The 22764-nt window shown below is 55.7% G+C and overlaps 2 protein-coding genes across 8 annotated transcripts in view; both read left to right on the top strand.

The window, feature by feature from the left end:
* PODXL2 (podocalyxin like 2) overlaps positions 1–7668 on the top strand; it is a 43367-nt gene extending 35699 nt beyond the window's left edge. Inside the window, exons 5-8 of the mRNA XM_032149894.3 lie at positions 3323–3479; positions 4015–4076; positions 6321–6500; positions 7134–7668. Coding sequence (XP_032005785.1) covers positions 3323–3479; positions 4015–4076; positions 6321–6500; positions 7134–7346 — 612 coding nt within the window. The 3' untranslated portion in view covers positions 7347–7668. The remainder of the gene's footprint in view (positions 1–3322; positions 3480–4014; positions 4077–6320; positions 6501–7133) is intronic.
* Positions 7669–7813: 145 nt separating this feature from the next.
* ABTB1 (ankyrin repeat and BTB domain containing 1) lies at positions 7814–19338 on the top strand. Of its 7 annotated transcripts, none has more exons than XM_032149888.2 (12): positions 7814–7943; positions 9254–9281; positions 9408–9463; positions 10790–10934; positions 11093–11252; positions 11357–11402; positions 11790–11906; positions 11991–12109; positions 12288–12386; positions 12499–12666; positions 14808–15008; positions 15092–19337. In XM_032149888.2, the coding sequence occupies exons 1-12, from the start codon at positions 7928–7930 to the stop codon at positions 15296–15298; spliced, it is 1362 nt and encodes a 453-aa protein (XP_032005779.1). In that variant the 5' UTR covers positions 7814–7927; the 3' UTR covers positions 15299–19337. The 7 variants fall into 7 exon arrangements, with proteins under 7 accessions (XP_032005779.1, XP_032005777.1, XP_032005775.1 ...); XM_032149886.2 differs by having other exon boundaries at positions 9254–9316; XM_032149884.2 differs by having other exon boundaries at positions 7832–7943; positions 9208–9316.
* The last annotated feature ends 3426 nt before the right edge of the window (positions 19339–22764 follow it).

The raw sequence follows: 22764 nt of genomic DNA, 5'->3' as shown, positions 1-22764 counted from the left end.
CTATTATCTGATTACCTACCTTATTTCAATTTCACCATGGTTCCAATAATGTCCTTTATAGCCTTCTTCCCTCCCAGTCCAGGATATAATCCATGGTCATGCATCACATTATTTGTCTTGTCTCTTTAGTCTCCTTTAATCTGGAATAGTTCCTCTGCCTTTCTTTGCATTTAATGACCTTGACTTATTTGAAAAATGATAGGAATAAATGTGCATAAAAAACGATGGGCTATACAGAGACTACACATTCAGAAAAAGACAGGGAGAAAAGTGCTGGCAGTCTCTTGTGGAAAGTTTTACACGATAGAACTACAGGAGTTCCAGGAGTTCAGCCCTCAAGATCTAGAGAAAGTGATGCAGACTCAGTGGTTTCTATTTTACCTAGATGTCACAGGTAACACAGAAGAAACTGGAAAGAAGTCTAAGAAGGAAACGTATAAGAGGAGGAAGAAAGATAAAGCAGTAAATCCAGAGGTGTTGTTTTTGAGTCCTAGAAGGCAAAAGAAATCCTTACTGTAGAGATGCAAGGATCTGATCCTTTGTCTAGCACAGCAGAGAGAAGTGCTAGAGGACAGGACAAGGAGAACTATGTGGATCATCCTTTAGTGAAAATCCTGAAAGAGAGCTTCCATGCAAAGGGCTGGATCATCAAGATCTGGATAAAGAAGCAGCGCTGACACAGAGTGATGAGGCGCCAGTCCTTTGCCTGCGGCTGCAGAGTTTCTCAGTGCATGCCACACACATGCTTACAAGATGTTCCAGGCTGCACGGGACTTTCCTTGCCCCAGCCCCCAATTTAGCCATTTCTGCAAGGAGCCCTGCTTCCTTTTAATGAGGAAAAGTATTTAGAAACCAAGATCTGGGCCCCAGGTGTGCTCATGGCTACTGGGGTGTCTCTACTTCTAGGCCCTTCTAGAAGAACTGAGCAATGTGGATCTTTATTTCAGTCTCTCTCTAGGGCATAGATATACATATATCATGTATAATGCATGTACACATATTAAAAGTATGAATTCAATATTTCTAATTCTAATCCATCACCACTGGATGATGTCCTTCTGTGCTTACTGCTACAAACTTTAGATCTGTAGTCCATCTGGAATTAGTTTTGGTAAATGATGTCAGGTATGAATCAAGGAACTTTTTTTGTTTTCCATGGGATATCCAGTTGTCCCAGCACCTGTGACTGAATAAGTACTTTACTTATTCACAGTAAGGTAGGGTGTCAGGACCATTGCCCATGTTTTTAAATAGGGAAACTGAGGCTCAGAGAGGTACTTTTTTTTTTTTTGCTCACATCACAGAGAGCTGACAAATGGCAGAAGCAGGATTTGAACCAACGTATTTATTTATTTTTGTCACCCAGGCTGGAGTGCAGTGGCACAATGTCAGCTTACTGCAGCCTCAACCACCCAGGCTCAAGTGATCCTCCCACCTCAGCCTCCCAAGTAGCTGGGATCACAGATGTGCACCACCACGCTTGGTTAATTTTTTTGCATTTTTTGTAGAGACGGGGTTTGCCATGTTGTCTGTGCAGGAGTTGGAACTCCTGGGCCCAAGTGATCCACCTCCCTTGGCCTCCCAAATGTTGGGATTACATGAGCCACTGCACCTGGCCAGAACCCAGATTTATTTGATTCCAAAGTCAGGGCTTTTCCCCCTTGCCATGGACATTCAGTTTTCCTGTCTGCATAATAAGTGGTATGAAATCTGCAGTCATCAGATCCTCCCACACTGACATTGTGGGTCTCTGGGCTTAAGCCAGGCAGACATATGTACCCAGGAAAACGTGGGGCGTGCAAACACAGCAGAGCACAGAGCCGCAGCACAGAGGGCAGGCACTTCATGTGGCAGGAGAGTGCTTGTTTTGTAACCAGGGGTCTGTGGGTCATGGTGCATGTACCCTTGCTCTGGCAGGGGTGCGCATGCACCCCTTCTCCCCCCATACTCAATCAGTGAATAAGGTAAGAACCATCACGGAACTAGGGCTTTCCTAGCTGCTCTATGGCCATCTCCAGGTACCCATCTTCTCCCACATTTAAAACTCAGTTGGCTGGCTGTTAGACCAGTGAGTGCCAAGGCTTGAGCCTGAGCCTGGCATTTGACATGGTAACAAAGAACAGAGGCCCAGCACTTCAATCCCCCTGGTAGCCTTTAGGTTGGCATGACAACTACGGAACAGCTCATTAGCCTGGGCTCTAGCAGAAGGGAGATTTGGAGTGGCAGGGGATCCTGCAGGGCTGGCCTGGTGAGATGCCTGTGCCTCCCAGTGGCGCTGGCTCTCAGCTGCATAGCAGGGCACTGTGAGAGAGCTGAGCACCTGGGAGAGGGGTTATCTGCAGCAGGCTGTGGAGGCTATGAGCAGGGAATGTACGACTGTGCATGTTCAGGAGGGAGAAGGCTGCTGGGGAGGAGCCGGAGCGAGGAGTGGCCACGGCCAAAGGAGGGTATCTTCCAAATGGGGCTGGGCAGGGACAAATGGCAGGATGTGAACCGGGAGGCAGGGTTCTGGCCTGTGCCCCAGCCTGGGCTCTTGCCACTCGTTGAGTTTCTGTTTAAGGCCAGGCTCTTGTTTTTGTTTTAAATTGTGGAATTACACGTACACATGGTCAAGAAAACCTCACAATACAAGCGAGTGCACGATGAGAAAAGGTCTCCTTACGCCCCTCCCTCTGTTCCAGCCCAGCTCCAGGGGCTGCAGTTCCCATCTCTGTGTTTGCTCTTCTGGCCTCCACCACCTACACAAGAGCACACAGATGGCTTCCCCACTCACCAGCTTGGGTCTGCATCTCTGCGATGACAGGCGAGAGGAGAGCCGGGTTCTGCCACTTCTGGCCCCTCCCCGATTTTTGGTAGTTACATGGTGCACACCTCTTTTGTCCATCACCACTCCCACCCGCCCCTGTGTTCATCCCCAGCACCATGCACTTGAGCACTAAGCACAGGGAGCAGTTCTCCCATAGGCCTTACCACTGTGTACCCAGTCTCTGGGCTTGTCACTGTACATGGCGTCTGTGTGTGTGTCCCCAGCCCCCGCCCCGCTCAACCGCATGTGTCTCTGGGACAGGCCCCCTTGACTTTCTTATGGCTAGAGGCCAGGGCAGGAAGGAGCACCTGGTGTAAGTGAACAAATGGGTGTACATCTTGGGGTTCCCACATTCCCTGGCTTGCAGCTCTCAGAGGGTCTCCAGAGTTGACCAGAGCTGCCTCTCTGGGAACAGCCAGAGGGTTGAGGGTGAGTACGGGGCTCGGCCTAGAGGCAGAGGGCTCAACTGAGCCCCTCTCCTTCACTGAACACGGGGGGCTCTTTCTGCCCTTGTAGGAGGTGTTCCGGCAGCACCGGGGGCCACAGCTCCTGGCCCTGGTGGAAGAGGTGCTGCCCCGCCATGGCAGCGGCCACCACGGGGCCTGGCACATCTCTCTGAGCAAGCCCAGCGAGAAGGAGCAGCACCTTCTCATGACACTGGTGGGCGAGCAGGGTGAGCGAGGGCAGGTGATGGGAGGGCCCAAGAGGGCAGTGGGAGGCAGGCGGCCCCTGAGGGTCATGGGAAAAAAGTGCACGCATAAGGGCTTTGAAACTTGGAACTCTAGGACAGTAGTTTGAGCTACTTAGCTTAGTGGTCAAGGCGTACCCCCCAGCTTGGGTACAAGGAGGAGGGTGTGAGAATTAAGGATGGGGAACAGGAGGCAGGGGAACAGTTGTGGTCCAGCACAGGTGGGAGATGAATGGACACTGGACCTGGTGTGGCAGGGGAGAAGGAGTGTGTTCAGAAGGCGGTGTGTGGGCTTCGCAAGTGGCTGGCTGGTGTTACACAAATCGATGTTCTAACAAATCGATGCAGTGGCAAGCATGGCTAAGAGACGGGAGGCATGTGCCTTGAGGATCTGTGTGCAATTTGAGCCAGGAAGGGAGGCAGAGGCTCAGGCCAGCTGTTGGAGAGCGAGGCCAGAGCCCTTGGAGGGGCACACACCTTGGCCATGGTTGCACTGATAGTGGTGTTTCTTACCCCCCAGGGGTGGTGCCCACTCAAGATGTCCTTTCCATGCTGGGTGACATCCGCAGGAGCCTGGAGGAGGTAAGAGTGCAGGGACCTGGACCTGTTAGCTTCTAATATGCTCCCTCCTGTGTCTGTTCCTCAAAGTCCCAGGAGTCTGCCCACATTGTGAGGTTCAAAGGAGTATAAGACAGAGCATGCTCTGGGCAGGTCCCTTGCTTCAGGCCTTCCTTAGACATGGTTTTGTGGGAAAGACGGTGCACGTGCATGCTACCAACCAATGGTCCAATACAGGCAATGGCCGGGGCAGAAAGGGGCCATGGGGGTGTGGGGATTGTACTAAGAGGCTGACAGGAGAGGGCCCAGAGAGGAAGGGTCTGGGGAGCAATGAGGGTTAACTGCGAGTTTTCTGAGTAGACAGTGGCAGAGACACCATGCAGCCTAGTGGGAGGGGAGAGCGTGATGGGTTCCAGAAACCAAAAGAGCAAGCCTGGGAGACCTGGACATGTGACTTGGCGTGGACGTGTGAGTCTGCTGGTGCTTGCACGGCCAGGCCCTGCGCTCCTGCTGCAGTGAGATGCGGCGCCTGGGGGCCAGGAGGCAGCCCTGCCATCTTGGGAGGTGCCCCCACCCAGTGCAGTCTGCTGGCTGCCTGGCCCATCCCGGTCAACCTCTCCTACCCAGCTGCCACACAAGCTTGGATGGGATGGCAGGGTCCCCCAGTCCTCCTGCTCCTCACACCACCTTGCCTGTGTGGTCCTTTTGTTCCTCATCTCACTTCTTGAGGACAGCCACCATCTCCACCAAAACTACCTTTGCTCATCAGTCAGTGCCCTGTGCCCTGTCCAGTGCTCTGTCATCAGCCCTCTCCACTACCGAAGGTGCTGCCACTTTTGGCAGGAGAGATGAGTGGTATAATGCTGGTCGCCTCTTCATCCTTGCGTGCTAGGGGAGCAGAGGCCCTGGTGGTGGTGCTTTTCTGGTGAGCGTGTCGAATGTCCACTGAGCACCACACTGTGCAAGGCTCTCTCCCTCAGTCCTCGCCACCACCCCATGGGGTTGTGAGGGTTAAGTGAGGCACCTGTTGGGTACCGATGGTGTCCCCATGGAAAATGAGAGCTGAAGCGGGAGAGGTTAGGTGACCTGTCTGAGATGGCACCACCAGTAAGCGGTAGAGCCAGGCTTTGCAGGAAGCCTGATTCTGGAGCCCAGGCCTTTTACCGCACTGCTGTACTGCCTGGAGGGCCACTGAGGCTCTTCCCAGTTCTGGAATCGTAGGTCCATGAACAGTGGGGCTGCTGGTGGAAGTGTGGGCTAACCTTGACCTTTTATACAGTCCTCCCCCTGCATGTCGCTGCCCCTGAGTATTCTGGTCTTACTAGTCACTTAATTCAGACTGACTTGGCCAAAAGTCATGCTGAGTCTTTGGAAATATACTCAGGTGAATCTAGCAAGAAAAACTGACCCTTGATAACAAAAAATTGAGAAAAGTACTAGAGATACATAGGTGGTTCACAGAAACCAGGGAAGAGCTGCAACCTGAACTCAGAAAAGGGGCCTGGTGCAACCTAGGCCTCAGCACTGGGAACTGCCCTGATCCCTCACCTGAGGAGCCCCTGGTGGTGCTCGTCCTCCTGCTTCTCTCTGCTAAGATGCTGATCTGTGGAGAGAGCACCTGCCTGGCCCCTGACACCAATCTCCTTGGCCAGAGAAGGCAGGACTGACCATGACAACCTGCAGTGTGGAGGGGTGCAGGCAGCTACATGCCAGCAGTGAACACGCCATGGGAAGGGAGGAAGCTGGGCAGCCAGGGTGGCCCCCCATGTGGCCTGCATGCCCTCAGTATCCCTCCCTGCACTGGCCCTGGCATCAGGAAGCTGACTGGTCCACCCCTCCCCACCGAGGTGGAAGCGGTTGTATGGTGGAGGACGTGTTGGGGGCTCAGATCTCTTGTCTCTCTTAACTGCTTAGGATAGGTGTAGGGGCTCTCTCTAGTTGGATGGTGTCCAGCAGCATGGGTCCACTCTCACTGGGGGGCTAGGGCCACAGTGAGCTCAGACTCAGCGGCTGGGGCAGAAGTTATGGTGGGATGTGAAGGAGGCTGGGAACATGGGCATGGGGTGGAGAGGCCTGCAGCTGTGCTGAGGCAAACAGGACGGGCATGGGGTAGAGGTGAGCCCAGGCTCCAGGGAACTTCAGTAGCCAGGAGTGCGAGCACCTTCTAAGCCTGCTCCCCCATCCCCACCCGAGCCCAATGCAACCACCCCAGAGGAGCCATGGCACCCCAGGACCTCAGCTGAGGAAACTGGCCCCTCCTACCCCTAGATTGGCATCCAGAACTATTCCACAACCAGCAGCTGCCAGGCGCGGGCAAGCCAGGTGCGCAGCGACTACGGCACGCTCTTCGTGGTGCTGGTGGTCATTGGGGCCATCTGCATCATCATCATTGCGCTTGGCCTGCTCTACAACTGCTGGCAGCGCCGGCTGCCCAAGCTCAAGCACGTGGTGAGTGTGGGGACAGGTGGGGCTGGGGGCCAGTGGAGAGGAGAGTGCCCATCGATAGGTGTCCTCATCTGCAAGGGGAGGCAATGACTCTCCTGGGCGCACAGGGTCCCGTGGGTGAAGCAGCTGGTCAGCCTAGCACTGCTGACTGCTCTGCAAGGCACCGGCCCCAGGACAGGTGCTGGAGGTGCAGGGAGTGAGGGGGCTGCTGGCCCCACCAGGGGGCCCCTCCCTGGCACCACCAGCCCCTTTCCAGCGCAGGCACTGCAGGGCCTGGGCACCTGAATACCTCACCAGAGGCAGGCCCTGCGTTGGTGGTGCCCAAGGATCAAGGAGAGGCTCCAGCAGCCTGGAGGCCTCCCCAGGAGGAAGCGAGCAGAGCCCTAGCGATGCTCCCTGCCCACCTCGCAAGTGGAGTCTTCTTAGGGGGCTGTTGGGAGGCCACGGGGCTTTGTAGTGCCAACGATTAGTAGATTTATTTTGAGAAAGGAGTTGAGCTGCAGCAACAGAAAAGAAGCATCTGGCACCTGTGGAGGGTGCCGTGGGGACCCCCTGGGTGGGGTTGCACAGACGGCCTCGGGCCTGGCGGTCCGGGGCCGGCTCGCTCGCCCACGGCCTCTTCCCACCCCGCCGCAGTCGCACGGCGAGGAGCTGCGCTTCGTGGAGAACGGCTGCCACGACAACCCCACGCTGGACGTGGCCAGCGACAGCCAGTCAGAAATGCAGGAGAAGCACCCCAGCCTGAACGGCGGCGGGGCCCTCAACGGCCCGGGGAGCTGGGGGGCGCTCATGGGGGGCAAGCGGGACCCCGAGGACTCGGACGTGTTCGAGGAGGACACGCACCTGTGAGCGCATTCGAGGCGCAGGCCGAGTGGGCCGCCAGGAGCAAGCGAGGTGGACCCCGAAACGGACGGCCCGGAGCCCGCACCAGCCCCGCGCCTGCCCGGGCCGCTCCCGCAGCCTGGCCCTCGGCGCGGGCTCCTCCCTGCTTCCCCCTACTTCACACGGCGGCCTCGGACCAACTCCCTCACTCCCGCCCGAGGGGCCGTCCTCAGAGCCCGCCTCGGCCCCGCTTTCCCGCCCCTGAACCCCAGCCCCGCGGGCGGCGGGCGGCGCTCCCTGCGCCCCAGGACTACATTAAATTCGCCCGGAGACCACACCGGGCCCAGCGCGTCTGCCTTCTCGACTCGTTCTTATTACCGGGGTTGGGGCGGGCGGGGGACCCTGCGGCAGGGGCGGGGCCGCGGGGCGGGGCGTGGTGGGCGGGTCCTCCGGACGCCGCTGCGGAGCGGGGCGGGGCGGGGAGGGGCGGGGCTGAGCGTGTTTACATCCGCTGGGTGCGCAGCGTCGCCGCCCGAGGTCGTTCGGCTCGGGTGCGAGCCTCTGCGCCATGGACACCAGCGACCTGTTCGCCAGCTGCAGGAAGGGGGATGTGGGCCGAGTGCGGTGAGGACCCCGAAGTCCCGGGGAGGGTGCGGGAGGTGGGGCGCCCTCGGAACGCCTCGGGCCCTGGGACGGGCGGCTGGACGGCCGTGGAGAGGCGGGCGCCTCGGCCGGGTCACAGCCTTCGGAGCGCCCCCGCGGGGCAGACCACCTGGACCCCCGCCGCAGCCCCCCGGCGGAAGCGCGCTGGGGCGGGGACACTGATGGCCCTTGACCCCTGGAGGGCTTCCTGGAAGAAGGGACTGCTCCGCGGAGGCCCGAAGGCGCAGAAGTGGGCGGAGAGAAAGGCGGACCACTGTTCGCCCTGATAGGGCCCGGATGCCAGACACCTCGGGCGCGGGGCTCGGGTATAGGCCTGGGACTCCAGAAGTTGCCCCTTTCTCTCATGCTCTCTGGACCTGGCGCGGGGAACACCTAGAGCCCATAATCGGCCTCCGGTCCCTGAGGATTCGGAAACTCCTGACGCAGCTAAAGTGAATCTGGCGCTGAGATGCCGCCTCCATGGGCCGGACGCGGAGGGAAGGGGTGCCCACTTGGGTTTTGGGGCCCTTCCCCTCCTTGGCCTTCCACTATCCCGTTTGACCTCCTTTTTTCTTGGCCCTTCCTCCCCCTTGACCTGGTGCTGACTGACTGCTTCCACCTCCCCTGGGCTGGCGCCGGGCTGCTGTACTCCTGTAGCCTCCCTGGGCCCCTCCCCGACATCCCGTGCCACTCAAGAGTTAGTGCATAGTGTCAATGCTGAGTGGGTTCACAGCACTTCCAGGTGCAGCCTGGAGGCCTCCCTCGGGCTGCCCCCGCCTCAGTGGGGCTACATTAGCATTGGCGACTCGCCTCGCTCACCGCCCGCATCCCATCAGTTGCTGTATCCCGCGACTCCTGCGTCCTAGAATTGTGTGCCCTCCACACCACCAGGAGGCCTGCAGCAGCTTTTCCCCGGGCTCCCTGCTTCTAACAGGGTCAGCTTCTTCCTGCAGTAGAGAGCTCTGGTGGGAGTGAAGGCTCCATCACCTCCTCTCCCAAACGCTGAAAGGCCAAAGGTCCAGCCTCGGCACTGGCGCTGGCCTCTGTCCCTGTAGCCCATCGTCCCCCAGCACTGATGGCACACGGTGTCTGCCTGTCCCACCCCACCTCCACACCCTTGCCTGCACTTTGCCTTGAGTGCCTCTCCTGCTCTGGTCTGCCTGTCACCTGCCCTCACCTGGGGGAGGCTTCCCCAGACCAAAAGGGATGTTTTCCTCCGTTCCTTTCCATGGGCCTTCTTTCTCAGACCATGAACCCGTCCTGACCCAGGCTCTGACCTCCTTCCTGCCCAGGTACCTGCTGGAGCAGCGAGACGTGGAGGTGAATGTACGGGACAAGTGGGACAGCACCCCCTTGTGAGTGCTGGGGAGAGGGGTGGGGAGGGTGGGGGTTGGTGTACCCCTTCAGCGCTGAGGACTGCCTCCTGTACTTCCTTCCTCCCTTCAGGTACTATGCCTGCTTGTGTGGGCACGAGGAGCTGGTACTCTACCTTCTGGCCAATGGTGAGAGCAGGGAGCCCGGCTCAGGGGTGTGCGTGGGTGCATGCATGTGTGCGCGCATTCAAAGGCCTTCATACACATTTGCAAAGCACCACAATTCCTCTCTTACCACCCAGTCGAATCAGCAAGTACTATTATTGCTACTTTAAAACCTTTTCTCTGTCTACCCTCCCCATCCCTACTACGACCTGAGCCCAGTCATCAGCATTTCTCCCCGGACACAGTGCCTGCCTCCCCTCTTGCCATTGCAGCCAAGTTGATCTTTTCACAATGAATCTGATCGGCTAAAAATCCTCCAGCGAGTTCCCATTGCCTGTAGGATACAGTGAGCCTGCTTGGCCATGCCCAAGGCTCCACAGGGTCTGCCCTCCCACTGGCCTCACTCCCTCGGCTCTCCCTGCTTGCTTGCTGCTACACTGGTCTCGCTGGGGCTCCACTGTGCTATGCATGTGCCTGTTCCTGCCCCAGGGACTTTGCACCTGCAGTTCCTGCTGCATGGACTGCCCTTCTGCAAACGTTCACATGGCCCACTCCCCCACTTCATTCAGGTCTCTGCATGCCGCCACCATCACAGAGTGACCTTTCATGACTTCCCTTCATCCAGTGCCATTCTTCATCCTATTTTGGTTTTCTTTTTCTCTTTTTTTGGAGACAGAGTCTTGCTGTGTCACCCAGGCTGGAGTGTAGTAGTGTGATCTCGGTTCACTGCAGCCTTAACCTCCCAGGCTCAAGTGATCCTCCTGCCTCAGCCCTTTCAAATCTTCAAATAGCTGAGACTACAGGTGTGCACCACCATGCCTGGCAAGTTTTTGTATTTTTTTTTGCAGAGATGGGGTCTCACTATGTTGCCCAGGTTGGTCTCAAACTCCTGAGCTCAAGTGATCCACCTACCTTGGCCTCGCAAAGTGCCTGGATTATAGGTGTGAGCCGCCACACCTGGCCTTGTTTTTCTTAATAGTCCCTGCCATCGTTAGGTAGTGCGTTGATTGTCCTGCCTCACCAGAGTATAAGTTCAGCAGGACAGGGACCTGTGTCTCATTCACTGCTGTGCTCCAGTGTGTGGGACAAGCCCAGCCACTGAGTCTGCTCTCCATTCTGTGTTGTCTGTCTTCCGTGTGAGTATGTGCCTGTGTGAGTGCACACAGACGTGCCCATTCGCCTAGCCCTTGACTGGGAGGGTGTTGGGGTCAGAGTGGGCCCAGGGTAATTTGGGAAGGCATCGCTAGAGATTCGGAGCCCCATGTGTGGGAAGGTGGGGAGGAGGGACAGGGAGATTAGAATTTCCCCCAGGCCCCTTCCCTGCTAACTGGTGAGCCCTGCCTCCCCCAGGAGCCCGCTGTGAAGCCAACACCTTCGATGGTGAGCGCTGTCTCTATGGGGCACTGAGTGACCCCATCCGCCGGGCTCTACGCGATTACAAGCAGGTCACGGCTTCCTGCAGGAGGCGGGATTACTATGATGACTTCTTGCAGCGGTGAGCCAGGGCATGGGAGGGGTGCAGCATGGGGTGCGGTGGCCCTGGTGGGTGTGGCGGGTCTGCTCTGACTGTGGCCTGCACTGGGTTCTGAGTGCGCCGAGGAATGGGGTGGGGGCTGTGCCAAGTATCCTCCCTCCTGGCTTGTCCCTCCCCAGGCTTCTAGAGCAGGGCATCCACAGTGACGTGGTCTTTGTAGTACACGGGAAGCCATTCCGGGTGCATCGCTGCGTCCTGGGTGCACGTAGTGCCTACTTTGCTAACATGCTGGACACCAAATGGAAGGGCAAGAGTGTCGTGGTTCTCAGGCACCCACTGGTATGTCCCTTCAGGGTGGCAGAGGGGCATGAACTGTCCAGGAACAGCAGGGGATTGTGCTGGGTGGCTGCCTCTGACGTTCCTTTCTGGCTTTCTGCCCACAGATCAACCCCGTGGCCTTTGGGGCCCTGCTGCAGTACCTGTACACAGGTGACCCCCTGGGTCCAGGGTAGGAGGAGAGGGAGTGGGCCATCCTTCTGGACAGCAGTACACCTAGGTGTAGCTGGGCTGACCTTTCACCTCTAGACACTTCATGGTCCCCCCGGGGTTGTTCCAGCTACCTCTCGGGTTGGGTTGCAAGAGAGAGAGGACTAGTGTGCCTGCTCAGGAAGAGCTTGTCCCACCCACATGCTGAGGCCCTCCCGTCTGTTCCCTGGGGCCTATAGAACAGCTTTTGATGGGGAAACCATGGTGGCAGGTGGGCCCAGGAGTCCTAGCCCTGCAGCCAGGTGGCCAGGTGGGAGGGGATCACCCTTTTTCTGTGGGCCTGATGACAGCTGAGGTCCCGCAGGCCCTCATCCTCCCCACTGCCCCCAGGCCGCCTGGACATTGGCGTAGAGCATGTGAGTGACTGTGAGCGCCTGGCCAAGCAATGCCAGCTGTGGGACCTGCTCAGCGACCTGGAGGCCAAGTGCGAGAAGGTGTCTGAGTTTGGTGCGAGCAGGGTTTGGGGCCCAGGGCCATGGGTGCGGCCTGGCAGGGCTGACCTGGCTCCCTGAAGTTGTTCTTCCCCTGTAGTGGCGTCTAAGCCAGGCACGTGTGTGAAGGTGCTGACCATCGAGCCCCCCCCTGCAGACCCCCGCCTCCGGGAGGACATGGCGCTGCTGGCTGATTGTGCCCTGCCCCCCGAGCTCCGAGTAAGTGCGGGGCTGGGGGGCAGGAGGGGCGTTTTGGGATGGCAGGCTGTGACAGGCAGCCCAGATACTTGGGCTCAATTCCTTGTGTGGCCCTGGACCAGTTACTTCCCTTTTCTGAACCTAGTCGTTCACTTCTGTGAACAACTGCTCTGATGGGGTCACCTCTTCTGTACCCCAGGGTGATCTTTGGGAGCTGCCCTTCCCTTGTCCTGACGGCTTCAACAGCTGCCCTGACATCTGCTTCCGAGTGGCCGGCTGCAGCTTCCTCTGCCACAAGGTGCCTGTGCCCCCCTGTTGCCCCTGGCCCCAACCCGTTGCCCTGAGCCCCAGTCTAGCTCCTCAGGAGACAGACCCTGGCCCTCACACTTCCTGAGCCTGGCCTCCCCCAGGCCTTTTTCTGTGGCCGCAGTGACTACTTCCGGGCCCTGCTGGATGACCACTTCCGAGAGAGCGAGGAGCCAGTGACCTCAGGGGGCCCCCCAGCCGTCACCTTGCATGGCATCTCACCCGACGTCTTCACTCACGTGCTCTACTACGTGTACAGCGACCACACTGAGGTGGGGGCTCAGGCAGAGCTGGGGACGGCACACAGCCTGTGCTGCCTTGGGCTGAGAGGGAGCGCCAGGGCCCTGGGGGTCTGTGGAAGGGCCCAGTTGGCCCCATGGTTGACGTTTTGAGAAGGCTGGAGGGGAAGGCTGTGGGACTTTGGATTTTTCTTTCAGGTAGAGGAAGCGTTGTTAGGCTCCAGAGAGAGGATGAGTGACGAGGCCTATGTCACAGGCACTCCACACTTGTCAGCCACTTGGGGTCCTCAGCTTCTCTAGCAGGAGGGTGGAGGGTGGGTGGGGACAGCCTCCTCCCTCTGTGGTGCTGCAGATCCCTGGGGTTCTGGGTTCCCAGTCTCCTCTTCCCTTGCTGCCTCCCTGTGTCTCCAGCTGCCCCAAGGTGTCCGTAAGCCAAGGCTGCAGGGCAGCAGCAGAGTGCTGAAGGTTTGCTCTGCCAGGGTGTGTGTGAGAGAGAGAGAGAGAGTGTGTGTGTGTGTGTCCACGCGCACTATAAAGAGATCCCCATATCTGGTGGCTTAAAGAAGAGAGGAGTTTGTTTCTCCTTCACTTCTGACTGAGGTGGGTGCCCCAGGGCAGGTGGCTTGCGGAAGATCAGGTCATCCCTCCATCTTGCCCCTGTATGCCTAAGGGTGAAGGTCAAAAACCTTTACTCTAAAGGTAAGTGTTTCAGGTTCTGTGGGCCATGCGGCCCTGTTGTAGCTACTCAACTCTAGCGCAAAGGCAGCCAGAGACAGTACAGAGATGAGTGGGTGAGGCTGCATTCCAATAAAACTTCATTTGCACAAACAGTCTGTATTTGGTCCACAGGCTGTAGCTTACCCATCCTGCCTGGGGCATCGCCTTTGGCCATGGAGATTGGGTCCTAGGCAAACTCATGCTCTAGGAGGAAGAGGAAGGCAGGGCAAGCAATGTTGTTTTTGTAGAAGCCACCGGAAATTGCACCACTTCTCATGTTCCCCTGGAGAGAACTTCGTGCCTACCTGCCAACAAGGGAGGCTTGGAAAGTCATTCTGTGGCCAGGGCCCTGTTTTGTGGGGGAAGGGGAGGAAGCATGCTGGGGGACAGAGGGCAGTCCCTACTGCTGCTCTACCTCCAGTGGCAGCTCCCTTGTCCGTCCCTCCCCGCGGCCTCACAGCCCCTCAGCCTCCATCTTTCCCACCCCCTCTACTGGGCATCTCCTGCAGCTCAGCCCAGCTCTCTGGCCACTGTACCAGGGGTTACCTTTGCCCACCCTGGAGAAGCTCTCTCCTCAAGGAGCCTCGCCACCCCAAGGGCACTTTGTCTCAGAGTGTGGCTTGGGCTCCTAACCTGGGTTGATACTGGTTGAGCTGTGTGACACTGGGTGAGCTTTATCTTGGGCCAGTTACTTAACTGCTCTGTGCCTCTAGAACATGGGGATAGCGCTCGTCATCACTTCCTAAGGCCTTGTGCAGATGCATGGGTTACCCAGGTAAGGGAGGTGGCATGGCACATGGCACGTGGCCTGTAATGTGGTCACAGAGCTCCCCTTGTCTCTGTCTGCAGCTTGTTCCCTGTGCCACCCAGGCTCTGGCCCGAATCTGAGGGCTTCAGTCTTGCCCAGCACAGGATGTACCTGTAGGTGGGCTCTGTGTCCCCACAGCCTCTTGAGAGGGAGGGAGCTGGTAGATAGTCCCCCACCCCTGGCAGGGTCCCTGCATGGGTCTTGACTAGCTACCTCTGTCCCACCATTCTGACAGCCCCCGCAGGTAGGCGTTGTTATCTATACCTCATGGACCAGGAACTAGACGCACAGGGAAGTGCAGTGACTTGCCCAGGGCCCCCCACAGCTACAAGTGTCAGACCCAGGTCTCTGTAACTCGGAGCTCAGACCCTGGCTCCTGCGAGGGCCCTGCCTCCCACCTACCCTGTCAGCTTGCTCAGGGCGTGGGAGCACCCCACCAGTCTTCTGCCCCCTAGCGGTCCTGCAGATCGCTGTGGGAATCTGGGCCAGCCCCCCACCCCCGACCCCGTACATGCGCAGGGAGCTCCTACTCCCACTGGAAGCCTTCCTGCTAGCGCCCCCCAACCACCGCAGGCCCTAGCCTTGGCTGTTGTGCCCTGGGAGCCCTTGGTGACCTCGGGGGGCACCTTCATCCCTGTCTTCACTGCAGTTGTCCCCTGAGGCAGCCTACGACGTGCTGAGCGTCGCCGACATGTACCTGCTGCCAGGCCTGAAGAGGCTCTGCGGCCGCAGCCTGGCTCAGGTGCTAGACGAGGACACTGTGGTGGGTGTGTGGCGCGTGGCCAAGCTCTTCCGCCTGGCGCGGCTTGAGGACCAGTGCACTGAGTACATGGCCAAGGTCATTGAGAAGGTGGGCCAGTGGGCTGCAGTGGGCGGGAGGGAGGGGTGAGAGGGCGGGCACCCCTCCACTGAGCTGGCCCTTCCTGCTCATAGCTGGTGGAGCGGGAGGACTTCGTGGAGGCGGTGAAGGAGGAGGCAGCGGCTGTGGCGGCCCGGCAGGAGACGGACTCTATCCCGCTGGTGGACGACATCCGCTTCCATGTGGCCAGCACGGTGCAGACCTACAGCGCCATAGAGGAGGCGCAGCAGCGGCTTCAGGCACTCGAGGACCTGCTCGTGTCCATCGGCCTGGACTGTTGAGCCCCGGCTGGGCAGCCCCAGGGGCCAGGAGCTCTCTTGGAGACGGGCATGTGTATGCGTTTGTGTGCAGCTCTTCTTCCTGCTCCCTGCACATTGAGGGCTTCATGGGGGGTGCGGGGGGCTCAGTGGGGCTTCTCTTCCCTCCCTGAGCCTGGAGACCCCAGGGGAGGATCCGTTTGGGATGAGCCCCCTCCCCCCAATGCACAATCCAGCCCCCAAGACCCTGGGGGTGGGCACCACTCAGGGAAACCTGGGGTGGGGGTGGGCTTTGGTCTTAGCACTCTCCTTCTCCAGATCCCCCCTCCCTGCCCCAGTCCCAAATCCAGTCCTCTGGCTCTCGCCTGGCCCTGAGTTGCTTCTCTAAGCTGGTGTTCCCATGCACAGGGCCATTCAGGAAGGGCTGGGGGAGTGTGTGTGGCAATAAAGCTTGAAGGCACTGTGGGAGCGTGAGCCTGTGTCCTGGGGTACAGCTTGGGAAGGGTGGGGCCTTCTGGAGCCAGTGGAGCTGGTGGGACCAAGGAAAGAAGCTCTAGAGTTGGGGGCTCCCAGCAGAGGCTGGCCCAGAGCCCAAGGGCCAGGGTACCTGGCTGAGCAGACCGAGAGATCTGCCACTGACCCCAGTGTGGCCTGGGCCCAGCCTGGCTCCCTGCCTCCCTGTCTCCATGGACGTTGGTTGTGGTGGGCCTCATTCCAGAAGAGGGCCAGGACCAAAATGACCATTTTCTTTCAGCCCAGTGCCAGTCTTTTCCCCAGGGAGGCCCTTGTGGCCCTTCCTGCAGGGGCTGCCACCTTATTATGGGAAGGTGAGCTGCAGGGGCCAAGGGAGACCTTTCTCCTTGGCCCTCTGAAGGTTCACTGAAAAATTAACTTGCAAAAGGCAGAGTAACAGGAGAAAAGACACACAAATTTATTTAGCATGTAGACATGGGCGTCTTCAGAATGAAGACCCAAAGACGGGGAGCTGTCCATTGTTAGGCTTAGGCTCAGCAAAGTGTGGCCAGCCGAGTAGAAATGGGATTGGCAAAAAGTGCAGGATCCTATGCTGACTGAACAGGGAAATGCAGCCAGGCCTGTCTAGATTCTTCTTGGTCTCTCTGAGCAGCCTGCCTGCCTGCCTACCTTCTGGGTGTGGGGCAGGACCCTCTGGAATGGGGGTCTTATGACCTATAGTCAAACAAGGTGGGTCAGATGATTACTTTATGGCCAGTTTTTACACAGGGCAGAGGGAAAGTGAGAGTCCTGCTTTTAGGTTTTATGTCTGGCTTTGGGGAAAGGGGGCTTTGGTTTCTAGGGCCCGCCTAGGGGAAGAGGGATTCTAGTTTCTGTGGCTAGCCTCAGGGGATGATGAGACTGAGAGAAGGGGGCAAAAGGTCAGAGAGAAGCTCCTGCTTCTGAGGTTGTTGCTTGGGCCTTCATTTTGGGGTATTTGAGCCCCAGGGGGGTTTCTCACGATGAACTGCAGGCCTGTGGACCCCCCAGGCCTCTCTGCCTTCTAACCTGGTTAAGCTCAGTGTCGTGTCATGGCCCTGGGGGAGGAAAGGAAGGCTGGTTCTTTCACAGGGCTTCTAATATCGGGTGTCTCCACCCTCTCTGTAGTGATTTCACAGCTGTTCATGCCTTTTTTTTTTTCCAGACGGATTCTTGCTCTGTCACCCAAGCTGGAGTGCAGTGGTACGATATTGCTTGGCTCACTGCAACCTCCACCTCCCGAGTTCAAGCAATTCTGCTCAGCCTTCTGAGTAGCTGGGATTACAGGTGCACGCCACCATGCCCAGCTAATTTTTGTATTTTTTGTGGACACAGGGTTTCGCCTTGTTGGCCAGGCTGAGCTTGAACCCCTAACCTCAGGTGATCCGCCTGCCTTGGCCCCACAAGTGCTGGGATTACAGGTGTGAGCCACCATGCCCGGCCTCTTCATGCCTTTTTACTATGTTATATTTGGATTTTTTTCCTTTTTCCTCCCCAGTGCATTTTCAGCCATGTTGCACTGGCATGTTGGTCGTCACATGGGGGAAGTTGTAGGTCTGAAGTGACCACTAGTGAGGGATCAGCTGGGACAAGTCATGGTGCAGCCTGCAGGAGGTGATGAGTGTGTTGGGGAGTTGTCCTGGGTAGGGCCTGTGGGTGGAGATTGTAGTTTGTGCAAGGGCCTGGGAGCCTGAAAACAGCCTGAGATGGGATGGGCTGGGAGGGGTCTGCGCATTGCCAGAGCTGAGCTGCAGCCAGAGGCCCAACCCCCACCGCAGCTCTGCCTTTCACTGCTGGCCACCGCTCTGCCTGTTTGCCTGCCCACAAATTGGGGGTGATTATGGCAACTCCCTCTTACCTAGTGTTTGACCCATCCTGAGCCTGGTGTGTTTGTTAAACAAAGGCTGAGTCCACCTGGTGGGTGGGAGATGGGAGCAGGGGAGTGACAGGGGCTCACTCTGGTTGCCCTGGGGCACACAGGAATGGAAGGGTGAGGCCAGGCTAGTGGCCTAACACCAGCAGGTCTCACCTCAGAGCACACACAGATCCTGATGTGCCAAGAGAGATTTAAATATTTAAATAAAAAATTTTAATTCCTATGCATTTCTTTTCATATGCATTAGGGGAGAAAATGAGCTACTACATGAAACCTTTTTTTACAGATGTTATTATTTGAAATCACAAAGTTTCCAGTCTTGAACAAATTTTAAATGAAACCCTAGTAAGAGGGCAGTTTAAGGAAAAATTATCTGGAGTTGGTATTTTAGTGGTTCACTGATACAGCAGATACAGCCAGGTGTACCAGCAATGGCATCTGTTCAGGGAGAGCTGCAGTCCGAGAACTGCCACCCCTCAGGAACTAGGTTGTGTGGTTGTTGGGGCAGCATTCCCTAGCCACACCACACCATTTCTCACTTTATTTTATTTTTTATTTTATTTTATTTATTTTATTTAATTAATTTATTGATTGATTTTATTTTTTGAGACGGAGTCTCGCTCTGTCGCCCAGGCTGGAGTGCAGTGGCGCGATCTCGGCTCACTGCAAGCTCCGCCTCCCGGATTCACGCCATTCTTCTGCCTCAGCCTCCCAAGTATCTGGGACTACAGGCAGCCGCCACTACGCCAGGCTAATTTTTTGTATTTTTTAGTAGAGACGGGGTTTCACTGTGTTAGCCAGGGTGGTCTCGATCTCCTGACCTCGTGATTCGCCTGCCTCGGCCTCCCAAAGTGCTGGGATTACAGGTGTGAGCCACCGCGCCCGGCCTTATTTATTTTATTTTTTCGAGACGGAGTCTAGCCCTGTCACCCAGGCTGGAATACAGTGGTGTGATCTCGGCTCACTGCAACCTTCACCTCCCAGGTTCAAATGATTCTCGCGCCTCAACCTCCAGAGTAGCTGGGGCTACAGGCGCCCGCCATCATGCCCACCTAATTTTCATATTTTTAGTAGAGACATTGTGTCACCATGCTGGCCAGGGTGGTCTTGAACTCCTGACCTCAAGTGATCCGCCCGCCTCAGCCTCCCAAAGTGCTGGGATTACAGGCATGAGCCACTGCGCCCGGCCCCATTCCTCACTTTAGCCTCAGGCAGAGAAGACAGCATGATGGGGAAACACTTGTGTAGGAAGGTGTCCAATGCGGTATTGCAAATCAACAGGAAACATTGCCAGCAGCCGCAGTGAGCAGCAAGTGGGGAAGGAAGTGAGACAGCATGGATGCACAGAGTTTCCTGCAACCACGAGGGTGGTCAGTGCAGCCTCTGTGTCCACAAGGAAAAGGTGGAGGACATTCAGGCACTAGGGGGTGCTCCCCAGGCTTATGTGAGAAACCCATAGCACAGACAGCCACACAGGAGTAGTGAACTACAACCATGGAATTTGAAATTTAGTGTCTAATACTTGGTTCTAAAATTGGGTTGATTTAAATTCAGAAGTGTGCCCTACTCTGACAAATGTTAAAATAGACTAATAGAAGACACATTTGGACACAGAGTCCCTGGGTTTGAGACTCCTCCATCATCCCTAAACCAGAGGAAGAGTTGCTGCGTGAGAGCTGGGGATATTTGATCTGATTTCTGTTTAGTTTCTGTAATGTAGCTGTGCTACCTTTAAAATTAAAAATAAAACACGTTTGTCTCTTTAATTCATTCCTACTTCCAGGTGAAAAAAAATTTTATTGTTGAATGAAAAATATTTTCATCATGTGTTATTGGAAAAATTATATGTGTTCTCTGCCAACTCAAGATACCCACAAATTTTTAACAGATAGAAAAATAGACTCAGAGTGGTGTTTCACGCCTGTAATCCCAGCACTTTGGGAGGCTGAGGCAGGAGGATGGTCTGAGCCCAGGAGTCTCAGACCAGCCTGGGCAGCACATTGAGACTCTGTCTTTCCAAAAAATAAAAAATTAGCTGGGCATGGTGGGGCGAGCCTGTAGTCCCAGCTACTCTAGAGGCTGAGGTGGGAAGATAGCTTGAGCCCAGGAGGTTGGGGCTGCAGTGAGCCGTGACTGCAGCACTGCACTCCAGCCTGGGCATCAGAGTGAGACGCTGTCTCAGAAAAAAAAAAAAAAAAAGAAAAGAAAAATCAATTGGACAGTGACAAAATGAGCAATGATGGAAAGGAAATAAACTCCATTTTGCACAGGAAAGGTAGTGTAGGGATTGCTTGTTGACCCACCAGAAGAGGAAGAAGAGTGAAGGTGGGGCTGGGCAATCCTCTACCTAAAGCCCCAACTGACAGGCGGTCCTCTCCGCAGCAACTGCTGCTCTGAGGGTCTGCTCCTTGCTGTGGCTGGTCGTGGATGCTGCATCATCCGCTGTTGACCCCTTTAGTGACACCACCCTTGGTTAGGTGCAGCCGTTTCCTGCAGGGACCCGAATGGACATGCCCTTCACCCCTGTGCTCCAGCCATCCTGAGAGTCTCTCAGTTTCGGGGCCACCCTGAGCTCTCTGCACCTCGAAAACTCCCCCGCAGACCCCTCTGCTATGCCCCCAACCCTGGCCCGCTCCTGCTCACCTTTGGCTTCTGGAGGGCTGTGCTGGCCCCAGGCTGTGCTGACAGCCACTGGGTGCCCATCGCTGTTAGGCTCTGGGGTGGGAGTCCGTGTTGCCTGGGGTCCTCGTTCTGTGAGGGCGGCCCATCTTGTTCTGTTCAGTGGTTCTGACAGCCCTGGTCACTGTTCCTCCCAGCGCTGGACACCGTGCCTGGAGCATCACAGGTGCCCAGTAAGGAGCTTGTGATGAGCATGAGTGTTCATGGAGGAGGCTGGAAGAGCCAACAAATGCAAACATTGTTGGCTCTAGGTTTGATACAGTGAAGTTCTGGGCAGAATTTGGTTGGCTATAAGTAGAGCGTGAGGGCCTGGAGAGAACGGGCTGTCCTTCAGGTCTGCACACCTTTGGGGACCTTCTGCACAGAGGCCAGGTGCCACCCACCCAGGGCCTGAGTGGTTTGCAGGGCCCAGTGCAAAACAGCACGTGGGGCCCTTGCTCAAAGAGCATTAACAATTTTCAGAGAGCAACAGTAGACCACTCACCCAAATGCACGGACCTTCTAGCGTGGGATCTGCGCCTCTGCATGGGTGGCCAGGCTGCGAGGCCAGCCCTGCTTCCACACCCAGTTCCCAGTTCAGTGCCTGGCTCAGATAAAGCCTTCCTGCCTCCTTCCTCCCTCCTTCCATCCCTCTCTCCCTCCCTCGGCCACTCGTTCCTTCATCACTCCCTCACTCATCCATTCTCTCGCTCACTCATTTCCTCATTTATTCACCCCCTCACTCATGGACTCATCCATTCTCTCATTCTTTCATCCCCTCACTCATTCCCTCATTCATTCTCTCACTCATTCTCTCATTTATTCATCTCCTCACTCATTCACTCATTCATCATTCTCTTACTCATTCCCTCATTCATCCCCTCATCACACATTCCCACGCTCACTCATTCCCTCATTCATTCATCCCCTCATTCCCTCATTCATTCTCTGAATTCTCACTTATTCTCTCATTTATTCATCCCCTCACTCATTCACTCATCCATTCATTCTCTCACTCATTCCCTCATTCATCCCCTCATTCACTCATTCATCATTCTCTTACTCATTTCCTCTCATTCATTCCCTCATCACACATTCCCACGCTCACTCATTCCCTCATTCATTCATCCCCTCATTCCCTCATTCATTCTCTCAATTCTCACTTATTCTCTCATTTATTCATCCCCTCACTCATTCACTCATCCATTCATTCTCTCACTCATTCCCTCATTCATCCCCTCACTCATTCACTCATTCTTTCACTCATTTCCTCACTCATCCATTCTCTCACTCATTCACCCATTCATTCATTCTCTCTCATTTCCTCACCCATCCATTCCCTAATCACACATTCCCTCACTCATTCCTTAATTTATTCATCCCCTCACTCATTCACCCATTTATTCTCTCATTTCTTCACTTGCTCATTCATTGCCTCACTCATCCATTCTCTCATTCATCACTCATTTCCTCACCCACTCATTTCCTCAATTCATTCTCTCATTCATTTTCATTCATTCACCCATTTCCTCACTCACTCATCCCTCATTCATTCACTCATCACTCATTCCCTCCCTCACTCATTCATTTTCTCACTCATTCCCTCACTCTTGTTCCTTCATTCATTCATCCCCTCGTTCACTCATGCTCTCACTCATTCATTCCCTCACTCATCCCTTCTCACTCATTCCCTCATCACTCATTCCTTCATTCATTCTCTCATTTCCTCAGTCATTCCTTCATTCATTAATTCCCTCCCTCATTCATTCATTTTCTCACTCCTTTCCTCATTCATTCCCTCACTTATCCATTCTGATTCCCTCACCACTCATTCCTTCATTCATTCATCCCCTCACTCATTCACTTACTCATTCTTCTCTCACTCACTCATTTCTTCACTCATTCAATCCCTCATTCATTCACTCACTTCCTCATTCATTCCCTTGCTCATTCATTCACTCCCTCACTCATTCCCTCATTCATTCACTCATCACTCACTCATTCTCTCATTCACTCACTCATTCTCTCATTTATTCATCCCCTCACTCATTCACTCATCCATTCACTCACTCATTCCCTCATTTGTTCATCCCTTCACTCATCCATTCATTCTGTCACTCATTTCCTCACTCATCCATTCTCTCACTCACTTGTTCACTCATTCATTCATTCTCTCTCATTTCCTTACTCGTCCATTCTCTCACTCGTTCACTGATTCCTTCATTCTCTCATTCATTTCCTCATCCATCCATTACCTCATCACACATTCCCTCACTCACTCATTCCCTCATTTATTCGTCCCCTCACTCATTCACTCATTTATTCTCTCATTTCTTCACTTGCTCATTCATTCCCTCACTCATTCATTCTCTGTCATTCATCAGTCATTTCCTCACCCACTCATTCCCTCAATTCATCCCATTTGCTTTCATTCATTCATTTCCTCACTCACTCATTCCCTCAT

Source organism: Hylobates moloch, unplaced genomic scaffold (assembly GCF_009828535.3).
Source record: "Hylobates moloch isolate HMO894 unplaced genomic scaffold, HMol_V3 SCAFFOLD_4, whole genome shotgun sequence".
NCBI lineage: Eukaryota > Metazoa > Chordata > Mammalia > Primates > Hylobatidae > Hylobates > Hylobates moloch.
This window is presented reverse-complemented; position numbering and strand designations above follow the sequence as displayed.

Excerpts from the sequence above, each read along its gene's own strand:
- ABTB1 (XM_032149883.2), top strand. The coding sequence starts at position 9,168 with ATGTTTTCCTCCGTTCCTTTCCATGGGCCTTCTTTCTCAGACCATGAA. Across the intron at positions 9,464-10,789 it reads ACTCTACCTTCTGGCCAATG|GAGCCCGCTGTGAAGCCAAC; the intron begins GTGAGAGCAGGG and ends TGCCTCCCCCAG. Across the intron at positions 12,110-12,287 it reads CCCTGCCCCCCGAGCTCCGA|GGTGATCTTTGGGAGCTGCC; the intron begins GTAAGTGCGGGG and ends TCTGTACCCCAG.